The sequence below is a fragment of the Rhinatrema bivittatum genome, chromosome 2 (assembly GCF_901001135.1).
Source record: "Rhinatrema bivittatum chromosome 2, aRhiBiv1.1, whole genome shotgun sequence".
NCBI classification, from domain to species: Eukaryota; Metazoa; Chordata; class Amphibia; order Gymnophiona; family Rhinatrematidae; genus Rhinatrema; species Rhinatrema bivittatum.
The window spans coordinates 159,681,458-159,697,263 of record NC_042616.1 but is presented as its reverse complement, the minus strand read 5'-3'; the positions used below and the strand labels follow the sequence as shown (position 1 = coordinate 159,697,263).

At 48.3% G+C, this 15,806-nt stretch overlaps 1 protein-coding gene across 1 annotated transcript in view; it reads right to left on the bottom strand.

Annotated features, from left to right (window-relative positions):
* The window catches only part of CROT (carnitine O-octanoyltransferase), a 97,153-nt gene that overhangs the window by 31,742 nt on the left and 49,605 nt on the right, over positions 1-15,806 (bottom strand). Inside the window, exons 12-13 of the mRNA XM_029588808.1 lie at positions 15,423-15,553; positions 6,428-6,551 (exon numbers count right to left, since the gene is read on the bottom strand). Of these exons, the coding sequence (XP_029444668.1) occupies positions 6,428-6,551; positions 15,423-15,553 (255 nt within the window). The remainder of the gene's footprint in view (positions 1-6,427; positions 6,552-15,422; positions 15,554-15,806) is intronic.

The window sequence follows — 15,806 nt, the reverse complement described above, 5'->3', positions numbered from 1 at the left end:
AATGGGTGGGAGGCTGCCTGTGCTCTCGTCAACACCGCCCGCACAAAGTCCACATCCTCTTGAGCCTTAACATCCAAGCGATAATGCTTGCAGAAAATAAGGAGGACCTTGTTGCTGCCCAGCAAATCTTGACCTCAGACAACAACCGAATCTCCACCTACAAGTCCACCTGTGCTTTAGTGGAATGCGCCCCGACTTGCCTAGTTAATGGAAAATCTGCATCCACACAGTTAGTCGTGATGACCTCTTTAATCCAATGGACTACCGTTGCCTGCGACGTCGGTTCACCTTTTCTACCTCCACCATGGAGAACAAACAGCCGATCAATCTTCCTCAGAGCAATAAACCTTCACGTACCACATCAAATGCTGCTTCATATCTAATGCATGTAACAACCAAAAATCCCACTCATCACTATCTCTGTTCAATAATGTGGGTAGGGAAATAGACCAATTCAAATGGAATTCTAATACCACTTCTGCAAAAAGGAAGGTACAGTCCTGAGCTGCATCACTCCTGGAGATATTCATAAAAATGGCTCACAGCAAGAAAGAGCCTGCAACTCAAAGATTCACCTCGCCGAACAGATCACCACCAGGAAAAAAATGTTTTTAAAGTAGCCACAAGGAGAGATCATATACCCTGCCAAAAATCTCAATAGTAGATTAAAGTCCCAAAGAGGCAAAATTAGACGAAAGGGAGGACATAGATACCCAACTTACTTCAAGAACCTAGACACATCTGGATGGGAGGACAAGGGCCTACCATTAACTCATTATGTCCCAAATTTTTTAAGAAGCTGTTCTCTAAATAGGACACTGGGACATAATGGGTTAATCCACCCTCTATAGCATGTGAGAGAGCTACCACCTACCCCTTCAGAGTGTTTAAGGCCAAGCCCTTAAACAATCCCTCCTGCAAAAATTCCAAAATCAATGGGATCTCTACTCAGAGGGTAAGAATCTCTAACCCCACACCAGTTCTCAAATACTCTCCAAACTCCAACATAAGGCAGAGATACAGAAAACTTTCTAGCGTGAAGCAATGTGGTTGTTCTCACTGCTAGAGAATAACCATGCCTCAGCAGATGAGCACTCTCAAGAGTCACACTGTAAGACAGAACCAACCCGGATTTTCATGCACGATTGACCCCTGATGCAGAAGATCTTTCTTGACCAGCAGTCTGATAGGACTGCCCACTAAGAGGCATTGGAGGTCAGCGTACTATGGTCTTTGTGGCCAATCCAGCGCCACCCGAAGCATGGTCTCTCAATCACTCGCATTCTTCCGAATTCCTATGCTGATCATCAGCCAAGGAGGGAAAACAAAACACCCTGCTCCATGGCTACTGTTGGACAAGCACATCGATTCCCAACGTTCTCTGGTCCTTTCTGCGACTGTAGAACTATGGCACCTTCACTTTGCTCTAGCTCAGCATTGAATCCAGATACGGGCAATCCCATCCTGCCAACTACCATTCTCCTGGGTCTAAGGCCTGTCTGCTGAGAAAGATGGCACTCACATTGTCCTTCCTGGCAATGTGAGGGGCAGATAATGTCTGAAGATATTGCTCTACCCAAACCATGAGAGCATCTATCTCCACTGACAGCTGCCGACTTCTGGTTCTGCCCTAATAATTTATTTAGTTGACTGTTGTGGCATTGTCTGACATTACTCTCACCACTTGACCTGCTAACCACTCAGCGAACGATAGACATACCAAGTGACTGTATGCGCTTCCAAATGATTGATGGTCCACTGTCATTCCTTGGCCTTCCACCGACCTTGCATCATCAGATCTCAACAGTGAGCCCCCAAACCCAGAAGGCTTGCATCTGTTCTGAGCACCAACCACTCCTGTGTCTCCAAGGGCTCTCCTTTCCTGAGGTGGTCTACTTGCAACCATCACTGTAACTGCTGTTCACTTCCATCGGCAAGTGTGAAACCCTGTGATTGTGGATATCACCATGAGAGTGCCGCACACTGAAGTGGCTGCATATGCACCCTCGCCCACGATACTACCTCCAACATTGCTGCCATTGATCCCAAGACTTGCAGATAAGTCTACCCCTTAAGGACTGAACTTGAGTCACCAACTTTGGATAAGTTTCTCTGGCAGGAACACTCTGCCCCACTCCATACTGAATCACACTCCAAGGTATTCCAGGGTGTGTGTTGGTTGTAGTCTGCTTCTGGCTAAGTTCACCATCCAGTCTAGCTCCTGAAGGAGGTAGATCACTTTGCGAGATGACAGTTGACTCTTCCGCACTCTTGGCTCAAAATCAATCAGTCCAGATATGGACTAGAATGCTCTTCTTGTGGAGAGATGCCGCTACAACCACCATGACCTTGGGGAAGGTTCTGGGTGCTATAAGCCAGACCAAACAGTAGGGCTTGAAACTGATAATGGTGCCCTAGAACAGCAAAATGAAGAAACCGCTGATGCTCCTTTTGAATGTAGATGGGCTTCCATCAGATCAAGAGACTTGAGGAACTTTTCTGAACTGCAATTATTACAGAGAGTAAGGATTCCATTCTGAAGTCAGTCATGTGCAAATGCGAGTTAACTCCATTCAGATCCAGAATCAGTCGGAAGGAAACCTCTTCCTTTTTGGGAATGACAAAATAAATAGAATATCGCCCCAGGAACTGTGGCCCTGAGGTCTATCAGCCTTCTCAATATAGCCTCCTCTGCCACTCTCTTAGCTAGCGAGTTGCATGAGGAGACCATAAAGGCATCTGGAGGAATCTGGAGAAATTCTGGAGCTTAGCTGTCTCTTATTACAGCCTAGACCCACTGGTCCATCGTGATTTGGGCCCACTTGAGATAAAAGTAAGATAGACACCTACCTCTGGAACTGGTAGGCGGGCTCTCGCACTTTCATTGTAAAAAATGAGATGCTCTGGTCCTGGAGCCTGCATCCTTATTTGGCTTCTTAGGCCAAAAGAACTGAGATCGTTCAAAGGGACATGACTTCCAATTCACTGCACCTCTGTAAGGGTGAAAGCATGCGAGTCCCTGGAATGGCCTTTTGCCCCTAAAGAAGGCAACATCACTTTCTTGTCCTCTGGCAATTGCAGAATCTTGGATTCACCCCATTTATTTGCCATCTTCTCCAACTCACTCCCAAACAAGAGACAACCGTTAACCTTGTCAAATTTGACTTAGAAATCATATCCGCCAACCAGTTCTACAGCTTCAGCAGGCATCTTGCCTCTATCAAGGAAGCTATACCTCTAGCAGCCGTAGGCACCAAGTCACAGCCTGGCTCTCACTCCTTGAGCCTTATGAGAGAAACGCAAACCTGCTCAGGCCACCAAGCAACTACAAGTAGCTATTTGCAAATTCATTGCCATCACTTCAGACACCTGCTTGAGCATAGCCTCAATCCTTCTGAGCTGCTTCCCCTTCGACTGGGATGATGGTTCACTTGGTGACAGCGCACATCAGGGCATCAACTTTTGGGAATTGCAACTGACCCTCTTGCCTTCAGATTCAAGGGTACAGGCATGCCAAGGAAAACCCACTTTTAAAATTGCTTCTGGAGTTTCCACTCTAGATCAATTTACCCTGAACTGGTTCTAGGACTAGAAGAAAACATGACGAGCCATGTGCAAGATGACCAAAATGGGATCTTTCTTCTGTTCTCCCACAGCATCACTCCAGTCTACTCAGAGCATTTTCAGGATCCGAATCAGACTTGGCAACTTGTCCTTTAGAGATGTGAATCGGAACTGGAATCTGTTCGGATTCCGGTTCCAATTCACATCGTGGGTTTTTTTTCGTCCGGCCCGATCGCGATTTTGTTTATCAGCTGCACCCGAGCCGATAAACAAAAAACCCACCCCGACCCTTTAAAACTAATCCCTTAGCTTCCCCCCACCCCTCCCGACCCCCCCCAAAAATATTTTACAGGTACCTGGTGGTCCAGTGGGGGTCCCGGGAGCGATCTCCCGCTCTCGGGCCGTCGGCGCCATTTTTGATTAGTGGCAGCCGACGGCCCGGGAGCGGGAGATCGCTCCCGGGACCCCCACTGGACCACCAGGTACTGTAAAAAGTTTTTTTTTTGGGGGGGGGGGCATTTTTGGGTGCAGTTTTTCCCGCCCTCCCCCAAAATGATAAGAGAATCCCCACGAACAATATCGTGGGGTTTTCCTATCGTTTTCGGGGAGCCCCCGATTTCTGACGATTTTGAAAATATCATACGATATTTTCAAAATCGTCCGAAGCCCGATTCACATCCCTATTGTCCTTATGAAAGAAGCAGAGTAGAGTCCTCTGTGACTCCACGTCAGGTGGAGTTCCCCCTCTTCCAGAGGTGTGGAATCTGAGTCGCCCCCGGAATCATCTGATAGTTTACGATCCTCATCCTCCTTTACCTCACCAGGGACAGCCTCTTTTACGGCGCTTGCCCAACTTGGATGCCAAGTGCAAAGACCTGGGATGCATCCTCTCCTTACAGGGCTGTTTAGCCTCTGCTGAAAGCCCTTTCAGAAAGGCCTGTAATCCCTGGAAAAGCTCGACCCAGGAGAAGGAGGCTGAATCCATAACAGGACCCATATAACCAAACATGACACACTGAGCCCTCCCTTGTGTCACCCACTGCGCCCCCTCCACCGAGTCCTCTGTCAGTAAGGGGGATGCCCCATTGGCAGCAAAATTCTTGGGAGGCAAATTGCCTTGAGCCTCCAGACAATGCTGGCATAGGTGAAGCAAGAGGTAAGGCTGGATCGCCCTTATATGGCAAGCCGCACAAATAGAAAGATGCTTAGACATTTTAGCCTCCAGCTCCATTATCTGTCACTAAAAGGCTACTCTCCTGTCCACGCTGTCTCCAGCATGCGCTCCAATGTGCATGGTCGTACCTGTACAATTATGCACTCAAGTCTAGGCCACGGGCTTGCATATATACACACACACACACACACACACACACACGTGTACATGTGCGCTGACTCTAGGCTACAGCCCCACTGAATGTATCAGTGCACAGAAAAAAAAAAATGCCCGCCGTGGCATAAGCACATTCCGCAGAGGCCTAGTCACCCACCATGCAGCTGACAGACAGGACCTGTGATGCAGGGCCTAGGAGCAAACAGTGTTTTAACTGCTGACCCACACCACCAGATCGCTGCTCGCCTCCACTCTCCACTGACTCACCAGAGGGGTGTGTGGGGAGGTTCACGCTGAGGAGGAGAAACGACCTATCACCTTCCCTCCTTTCTTTTACTTGAGCTCAGCGCTCCCCGGCTAAAAGCACAATCGGGCCAGCAGCTACGGTGGTGGGGGGGGAGGGGGGGGGGAAGGGCACAAGCCTTCACTCCTGAGCTACCTCTTGCTTCAGACAATTTTTTAGAGCCTAAATCTGACCAGGCTCAAACACTCAACTGAGGGAGAGAGCAGCCTGGTGTCACCTCAGGAGCTCAACCACTTTTTTTTTTTCCTCAACACCGGCAATCCCCACTAGGGAGATACATTTCCACCATCTGCTGGAAATAGAGAGAGTACAGTCAGGCTGATGTCAAGGCAGGGTTATATGTCTGTGATGTCAGTGAGTCAGTTTTCTCCATCTCCATCTGCTGGTGGGGGTGCATAATCCACCAGTGTGGATTGGCCTGCCTGTGTGCAGGGGAATCTTTAGCTTTACCCCGTTGTCTTTTGTGGCACTGTATTATACTGGTTTAATTGTAGAATTTGGATGACAAATTTTAAGTGTTGTTGTTGTAGCTGTATATCTGTATGATCTTGTGTTATCAAAATGACAAAGATAATAAAAACATTTGAAACACAAAATGTATGATTTGCTCAGGTAGGCATGAATAATTAATAAGATTTTAGGATCTGAAAATGTTATTAAAAAACAAACCAACCCCAAAAATTACAACTTTCTTTGGCCAGATGGGCGACAAACACTGTTTGCTCCTAGGCCCTGCATCACAGGTCCTGTCTGTCAGCTGCATGGTGGGTGACTAGGCCTCTGCGGAATGTGCTTATGCCACGGCGGGCATTTTTTTTTTTCTGTGCACTGATACATTCAGTGGGGCTGTAGCCTAGAGTCAGCGCACATGTACACGTGTGTGTGTGTGTGTGTGTGTGTGTGTGTGTGTATATATGCAAGCCCGTGGCCTAGACTTGAGTGCATAATTGTACAGGTACGACCATGCACATTGGAGCGCATGCTGGAGACAGCGTGGACAGGAGAGTAGCCTTTTAGTGACAGATAATGGAGCTGGAGGCTAAAATGTCTAAGCATCTTTATATTTGTGCGGCTTGCCATATAAGGGCGATCCAGCCTTACCTCTTGCTTCACCTATGCCAGCATTGTCTGGAGGCTCAAGGCAATTTGCCTCCCAAAGTAAAGGGGTTAATATTCAGATCTAACCTGGTCTGTTTGTGGTAACTTTAAGAGCACCATTCAACACTTACAATATAAGCGGGATCCAGCATGGCCTGGCACCATTCCACAGCTTCTGCTGTACAGGATCTCATAGTTTCTGTGCGACCATGATAAAAAATCCTGGTGGTAGCAGTTTCATAACAGCAACCTGGGCTGAAAAGAAATACATTTGCAGTGACCAAAACATTTTAAAAGGTCAGTGTCTGACTGACTCAGTGACTAGGTCTACTGCAGAGCAAGGGAGAATGGGTTTGGGTCTCTTAGCACACTGATAGCCAATCTGTGGCTCGTATCATCATCATCATCTCTGGTGGAGGTGTAGGGACAACTCCCACCTACAAATGAAGCAGTCCATTGGTAAACACCAGCCTGGCGATTCACAATGTTTGGCACTTTATAACACCCGAGCTGAAAATATTGCCTCGTGAGCGTCGTATCAGGTGGTGCTGGCACATCCTAGGGATGATTTAAACCGTAGGAAGGGGGGGCTACCTGATTACACACAACATAGGTGTCATGATACTGAAAGACAGAATGCTTTCTGTTTGTCAGGGATTGAAAACAGGGAATTAATCGTGCGAGAAGAAGGAGAATAAATTTGGAATGCAGAGCTCGTCACCTGCTGTGACCCAGCACTCGGACTGTAAAGTAATGCTTTCTCAGCCTTTTTCAAGTTTTATCTAGGTTTGTGGCACACTGACTCCAATTCTGCATGCTTCTCACCCTTCCTTGCACCACACCCACAGGCAGGAGGAGAGCAGCATTTCTTACCTGTGTTTGCCTCATTCTGCCGGCTTCAATCTGAGGTTGGAACTTGTGGGGCCTGTGGGTCCTAGGAGATCACAGGGTCCTACGCCTGTCAGACATCAGATCGAAACTGGCGAAGAAGGTATATACAGGAAAAAAATGCTGCTCTCCTCCTGCCACTGGGAAGGAGGGAGGGAGAGTAAAGTTACAACTTCTCTGTAATGCTAGTAGTGAGTGGTTGGGGAGGGGTGGGGAATTCCAGAGGACTGTCGCCATGGAAATACGTAGTAATCTACTTTTAAATTATACTTAAAAGCATATGCTTAAGTTTGGTTTTTTTTTTACCACAAACTATTCTGGGGCCAGATACAAAAGTCTCAGGGCTGGCAGTATATTTTGCATACAAAAGAATTAATTATGTAAAAGAAAAAAAAAATCAGCTTAGCCAACAAAATCCAACTATTTACTATATGTAAATTATATGTGAGCTGAAAAGTCCATATTCAATAAACTGGAGAGCAGACAAGTTATCCAGCTAACCTGCCACAGATATTTAGCTGGACAAGACTCCTGCAGATATTCATGCAAATATTTATGGCTAAAGTTATCTTAGCAAGTTTATCCATATAAAACTTTAAACTTAACCAGCTATATGATAGCTGGTTAAGTTAAAAAAACACTCTGGAGGCCAGTAACATTTGCTACAAACATCGCTGACAGGTAGACTGACAGCAATATTAGTAGCACATGTTACTAGTGTTGCTATCAGAGCAATGTAGGATGCCGCTGGAAGCGCGCTTAGACTCTGTACCACCTCCTTGGGCATCTACGGTTTTGAGGGGTTCTGGGAAGTTTGAGAGGGTGGAAAACAGAGTTGCTTACCTGTAATAGGTGTTCAAGGACAGCAGGATGTTAGTCCTCACACATAGGTGACATCATCAGATGGCGGCTGAAGCGGGAAACTTTGACTAAGCACACTGAGAATGCCCAGCATGCCCTATACCTTGTGTCCACATAGGGTCCTTCCTCAGTCTCATAACAGAATTACAATCAAAGAAAAATAGGAAAAATCTAACTCCACAGGGTGGCAGGCGGGTTTCATGAGGACTTACATCCTGCTGTCCTCTGAGAACACATATTACAGGTAAGCAACTCTGCTCTCTCTGAGGACAAGCAGGATGGTAGCCCTCACACATGGGTGAATCCCTAGCTATAGGCTGCTCCCCAACAGAAAAGAGGACCAACAGACACCTAACCCGGTGTCACTGGTATTGTTGGTAACAGAGGGGGAGACGGTCTGAACTCAAACAACAGGCCCTAGGTTGGGAGAGTTGGCTTCTACACCTCAAACAGGTTCTGGAGGACAGACTGGGCAAACCTACTGTTGCATCGGCCATCCCTATCCAGACAGTAATGGGATGTGACTGTGTGAAGAGAACTCCACATCGCAGCCTTGCAGATCTCCTGCACAAGAACTGCTCCGCAAGTGGGCCACCGAAGCTGCTATGGCTCTGACAGAATGAGCCTTGACATGACCTCCAAGATGCAGTCCCACCTGGGCATAACAGAAGGAGATGCAATCTGCCTGCCAATTGGATATTGTCTGTTTAGCAATGGCAACGCCCAACCTATTCCTATCAAAAGAAACAAAACGTTGGGTGGACTGTCTATGGACTTCTGTCCGATCCAGATAGAAGGCTAAGGCTCACTTGCAGTCCAAACTGTGCAGTGCTCGTTTGCCTTGTTGCGAATGGGGCCTGGGAAAGAAAACTGGCAGGGCGACTGACTGGTTAAGATGGAAATCTGTCACCACCTTAGGCAGAAACTTAGGGTGCATATGCAAGACCACCTGTCATGATAGAACTTAGTAAAGGTGGATAAGTCACTAAGGCCTGGAGCTCGCTGATCCTGCGTGCTAAGTGATCACCACAAAAAAATATAACCTTCCAGGTCAGGTCCTTTGGTCACAGGTGTGCAGTGACTCAAAAGGAGCTTTCATCAGTTGAGCTAATACCACACTGATGTCCCAAGACTCAGCGGGAGGCTTCAACTGAAGCAGACCCCACATAAAATTTACAACTATAGACCGTACAGAGATGGGCATAACCTTCTACACTGTGGGGGTATGCGCCAATCATACTAGAATGAACTCTGATGGAGTTGTTTTTTAAGCCAGCCTCTGATAGGTGTAGAAGGTAATCAAGTAGTTTTTGTGTGGGACAGGAGAACGAATCTAGGGTCTTCTGTTCACATCACATGGAAACCTCCTCCACTTCAGTCCATAGAACTTTCTATTGAATGATTTTCTATCCAGATAGGGAAAAACATGAACTCCCAAATCTGTGGACGTGCCCTGCCACCACGGCCAGACATTTGGAGAATATCCATTGGGTGGACACAAGCCTGAAAGGCAACACCCATTACTGGAATTGCTGTTTTCTCACCATGAATCTGAGATACACCTATATCGAGATCTTCCCAGGTCACAGGAAGTATGTGTCCTTTTGGTTGAGGGAGCATAGACAGTCCCCTTTTTGCAAAAGGGAGATCAAGGTGCCCATGCTGAACTTTTCTTTTTTTTTTAGAAATTTGTTCCAGGCCTCAGGTCTAGGATAGGATGAAGTCCTCCTGTTATCTTTGGAATCAGGAAGTACCTGGAGTAAAATCTCCACCCTTTTTGCCATGGTGGAAAGGGCTTGGCCGTTAAGAGGGAGGAAAGTTCCACTAGCAGTACTTCCTGATGTACTACAGGCCCCCAATATGGGCACAGTGGGCAATTTGGTGGGAAACCCAATAGATTCAACTAGTACCCCTCACGGACGATGAACAGAGCCCACTGCTCACAAAGAACTGCAGCCTGCCCCAACTGGTGGGTCCATCAACCCAGGTATGGGCGACTGGCTGATTCTCCCTGCGGCCCAGTCAAAATCCCATCCCTGGGTTTGACAGAGGAGCCAGCTGGGGCTTGAGAGCTCGCTGCTGTCTGGGACTGCCACAAGAGCTCTGATGATGATGGGATCGAGGAGGCAGAGTATAGTACTTCCTTTGGCAAAAGAAAGACTTCTGTGCCCCTGCTCGACAATCTCCTGGAAGAGGAAGACAGGTTCTGGAGCACTGGTGGAGAGTTGATGGAGAGTCTCATGATGGTCCTGAAGTTGGGCCACAGCGTCCCGCACCCCGTCTCCAAAGAGATTCTCTCCTGTACACAGCACGTCAACAAGTCATTCTTATACCTCCGCTCGGAGATCCAAAGCCCGCAGCCATGCCATCTTGCGGGCATCTATTCCCACTGCAGAGACTCTCGATGCCATTTCGAAAACATCGTAGCTGGACATCAGCTACATGAGGATGTCTTGCTGCTGTTGAGGCAGCTGCTCAGCCACCTCCTGCACCTGCTTCCAGATGTCCCATGAATATTGGCTCACGTAATGCTAGTAGGCAGCAATGCGGGCAAAAAGCATGGTGCCTTGGAACACCTTTCTCCCAAGAGAGTCCATCACTCTGAGTTCTTTCCCCGTCCAAATTCTTATTGACAGTAGACACTGAGTGGGTATTCCCAAATCCTCAGCAGCAACTCCAACGAGATCTTCTTTTGGAAATGCAAATATTTTTAAATGAATATTTGCGAACTGTAAACCGATTTGATATGCTCGTATGAAAATTCAGTATATAAAAATTATTAAATAAATAAATGTACTAGGATTGCCACAATCTCCTTAGGAGCCTCCACAAATTGAAGGATCTCAAACATCTTGTGCCTGGCATCGTCCTCAGTCAACAGATGGATGGCCTCCGCCATCAACCTTCACAGGTTTTTTTTTAGGTTAAAGTCCTCAGTCGGAGACTTCCTTCACTTCTCTGGAGGAGAAGGGTCTGACGGGAGACCATCCAAGTCCTCGGAGTAAAACTGTCTGATCATTCCCCCCAGGAGTCAAAGGGAACCCTCATTCTCACTGTATGTCAGAGGGAATGGAAACCTAGGTACTCGGCTAATGTCCAGAAGTGCAAGCACCAATGGAACTGGATGGGGGGCTACAAGCCTCGGTGATGCCACCTCTGTGGAGCTTCCTTCTTGGAGAAACCGGCAATGACAACCATACCGGTCGGAGGTGGACCTAGTGCCAGCCCAAGAACCAGATGTCAGCTGGGTTGGTAAGGCACCGATGAGCACATTGAGCTTCTCCAGAAGTGGTACAAGAATGGGCAGTACGGGCTCCATCAGTGCCACAGGATCATGGCCCTGCAGTGCCCATTCCACCTCCAGTTTTACTCAACACTCCATCTCCTCCTCCTCAAGCGTTGCTGAATCCAACACCAACTGAGAGGAAGGAGGGGTGACCAGATCTTCCTTGGACCCTCGAGGTGGATCAGCAACTGGCACCAGGACCGGTGGAGATCATCGTGTTTCCAGGGCATCAATGGAGGACTGGTGCTTCTCACCATGGGGTCACTTTGGGGGCATTGCGACAAATGCCGGTACACATCCATGCCTGGCACCGTGCATCGATGGTGACCGGAGCTGATGCTAGTCTTCGCACAATGCTCGTCCGCATCTTTCCCCGGGGCCAAGGTTGAAGACTATGAACCTGGCATCCGCGATCCAGAGGAGATACACAGTCTCCGGTGCCCCTATTCATCAGCAACCCTGACAGAACTCCCCGTTCTTCTAGGGAATCAGGATCTGCCTCATCTGGGTTCCTATTGGAATTACCCACAGAGAACTGAGGAGTGTTCTGGGACTTAAACATAGGACTGGAAGAAGGAGGGGTCACCTGCTGAGAGTCCAAATGGACAGGAGTGGGTAAAGCTGAGAACTTCGCCTGAAGAAAGGATTGCAAACCTTGAAAAAACTCAACCCAAGAAAAGGCAGCCGGATCCAGGCCAAACCCAGAAGGAACTGGAGTGTGGGCCACTGAATTGCCATCTCCTGCAGAGGAACCAGTCAAGGAAGCTCCGAGATCCAGCGTACCTCCAGACAGATCCTTAACCAGACCATCATCAAGGCTGGGAGGATCCAGGCTTAGTGAAATCAGAGGAAGTCAACCCTCCCTGAGACTCTAAACAGCACTGACACATGTGAGAAGACCCGTCAGGCTGAGATGCCCAAATATGACAGGCAACACAGAAAGATAGGTGCTTAGGTTTCTTGCTCACCGGCGCTATCAGTGCACAGATGACGGAGAATGTGAGTTCAGCTGGCTTGCGGTGAAAAAATTTCAAGCACACAAAATTTATGCGCACAAGTCAGGCGCCTCAAAAGTAAGCACCACAAAAAGGCACATGCACAAACTGAGTGCCAAGGCCTGAGTGCACCGCCAACACTTAAAAAGTTGTGTGCACAAAATGCGTGCCAAAAACTGAGCACAGACCCAACGCACTCTGCACACCGACATCCTGTAGAGGGCAGAAAAATATGCACAGAAGCGTGCGAAAACACTACTGCAGCCTAGCACACAGGCAAAATGCATAACTGCAGGGTCTAGCCCACCAGGGCTGCCCAGTTCCCCTAAGCCCCACGGGAATGGGAATGAATGTTGGAATGGTGCGCTAAGCATAGAGCCTGGAGAAAGTCCTGCAAACCCCTCTACACTGTCTCTGTCTTTACGATTTTTTTTTTTTTAACTTAGCCGAGCTCAGCTTTACTGGCTGAGTACAGAGATGGTCTCTGGCTGCAGGGGGAGAGGGGGCATGTGATGTCACTGCCACATGTGGCCTCTTGCAACTGCTGCCTTTAAACTGTACAATCAGCTAAGTCCACGCCAAGAAACCCAGATACCGGACCAAGGCACACATCTGAGGGACCACAGAAATCACCTCAAGAATTTTCAACTGGGGGAGGGACCATCTGGTTATCACTGCAGGACAGCAGGGATTTTCCTTATTCCATTTTAAATTCTCCTTCCAAAATCTGAAGCAATCCCTATAGGGAGATGCACGTACACCATCTGCTGGAGACGGAGAATACTGGCAGGCTGGGGTCACTGCAGGAGTATATATATTGTGACGTCAGCTCGCTCTGTCTCTATCTGCTGGCAGAGGAGCATAACCCACTGAGTCCATCTGTCTACTCGCTAGGAAACCCACTTTACTGGGTTGCTCTTCCATTGATTTCCTGCCTTCTAGCTCTCTTCTCCCTAAATAGCCACCTTGCTCTCTGGCTCTCTCACAACTCGATACTGAGTTTCTCTTCCTCAGCCATTCTATCTTACTCTCATCCCCTCTTTCGTTCCTCTATCTCCTCCAGTGTGACTCCTCACCTCAATTATCCCCTCACATGCTTCTCCGATCACCCTCTCTCTGATTCATTTGGAGCCCCAATCATCTCTTACATAATCGCTCCTTCCTCCCCCAAATATCTTTCTCTGGTTCTCTCTCTCAAACACCTTCCCCCATCACCCTTTCAGCTATCACACCCCTCCATCTATCTTCCATCACCCATGTGTGTGTGTGTCAAACCTTTCTCCCTTCCCAATCACCACATCTGCACCCCCTCTAGTTGTCACCCTAACCAGCTTTAACACTCTAGCTCTGTCACCCTCTCTCACTTTTCAACACCCTGGGTCTCTCTTACATACAGGTCGATACAGTAAAGTGTGCTCCGTCGGAGCGCACTGTCAGCCTGCTCTGGACGCGTGTTTTCCCTTACCCCTTATTCAGTAAGGGGAGGAAAACACGCGGCCCACCCGCGGCACCTAATAGGGCCCTCAACATGCAAATGCATGTTGAGGGCCCTATTAGGTATGCGCGCGGGATCCAGTAAGTAAAATGTGCAGCCAAGCCGCACATTTACTCTAAGAAATTAGCGCCGACCCAAAGGTAGGCGCTAATTTCTTCCGGCGCCAGGAAAGTGCACAGAAAAGCAGTAAAAACTGCTTTTCTGTGCACCCTCCGACTTAATATCATGGCGATATTAAGTCTGAGGTCCCCAAAAGTAAAAAAAAAAAAAATAATAAATTTGAATTCGGCCCGCGGCTGTCGGGCCGAAACCGGACGCTCAATTTTGCCAGCGTCCTGTTTCCGAGCCCGTGGCTGTCAGCGGCTCGAGAACCGACGCCGGCAAAATTGAGCGTCGGCTGTCAAACCCGCTGACAGCCGACGCTCCTGACAAAAAGGAGGCGCTAGGGACGCGCTAGTGTCCCTAGCGCCTCCTTTTCCCCGTTTTTCCCGCGTCACCTCATTTAAATACTGAATCGCCCGCACCGGCGAAGGGCCGGTGCGGGCGCCGGGAGAGCGGGCATTCGTCCGCTCTCCCGCGGTCTTACAGTATCGACCTGAAAGTCTGTCCCACTACATCATCATCTCTGGCTTTCTTTCACAACACCTCTTCCACTTCTATAATCACCACCCTTCTACCCCCTTTCCACCAGCTCTCTTGTACCATCTTCCCCACCTCTTGCGCCCCTGTACTTCCTTGTCATGCTTTCACACACAGCCCCCTGCCCCCCTCTCCCCACAGGGGTTCTTATGCAGCCTCCTCCCCTGATTATATTCCCAAATCCTAGTCCTGGGCCTGTCATACCTAGTTCAGAACGCATGGCAGAAGGACCATGGAGAAGAAAGTTGCCAAAAAAGTCCCAAGTTTGCATTGTTGATTTCATGGAGATGGGGGGAGACAGCATTCACTAGACATTCATTACCTCCCCTCTAACTTCTCACTCCCCTTTCAGCAATGACCCTCCTCTCCCTCCCCATAAATCACTCACAGGAGTCACAGCTGTGATTTAGGACTGTTTCTGTTCCAGCCTTCCCCTTCCTCTCCTCCTGTGCCTATTGGCAACAGCAGAGTCCTATGGGGAAAAGGAAGAGAGAGACTGGAGCTGATTCACTTTGGCGAAGAGCAGCCCTCCTGCTCCAGCTCCTCTCCTCCCCTGCTGCATTTTGCCTCTGGGACAGAAGAGGGAGGGGATGGAGCAGGGAAAGTAGAAGCTCTCACCCGTTCCCCTCCTGTCCCTGGATGACAGGAGGGGAGAGGCTGGATCAGGGAGCAGAGTGTCTCTTTTTTTTTTTTCCCTGTCCAGGCTTAGCTCTTCCCTTCCTGTTTCCTGCCACTGTCTAGGAGTGGAGGGGCTGAAGTAGGAAGCAGACAGCTGTTCTCTGATGCCTGAGATTTGGCAACTGTACAACAGAGTTGGCGCGAGAGCCCTAAGAGCTCATAATTCTGGCTGCCACCACCACAGCACAAGAAGGACTTTTATTAAGCACACTAGCCGAGAAGCACTTCTGAAAAACAAACAATTAATAGTTACACCATAATAAGCAGTTTGCTATACTACTTACCGTCCATGAAGTTTATAATAAGCCAACTGAAGAGCAAGCTGAACAAATGTGTCAGGGTGAAGTGCCAGCTCTTTGACAAGTCTCTTGCCAAAAGATATGAAGGCACAATTGGCAACCTGCAAGTCAGAAGCCTGACAAACAAAGCAAGATAAATTACAGAAGACACTGGAGATATAAACACATTACTGCCCTCAATAAGTGAATTTTCTTCCCCATTCCGCTCTCCTTTGTCTCTTGGCCTTATCATAATGTGGTATATGAGAGGCTGTGGCTTCTTCTTTTGTGGTTGAATCCCTGAACCTTTCCTCGCTTTGTTTTATGAACCCTGAATTTACTTAAAATAACAGCTAGAGTAAGGATGGTGTGAAAAAAATGTATTTTCTG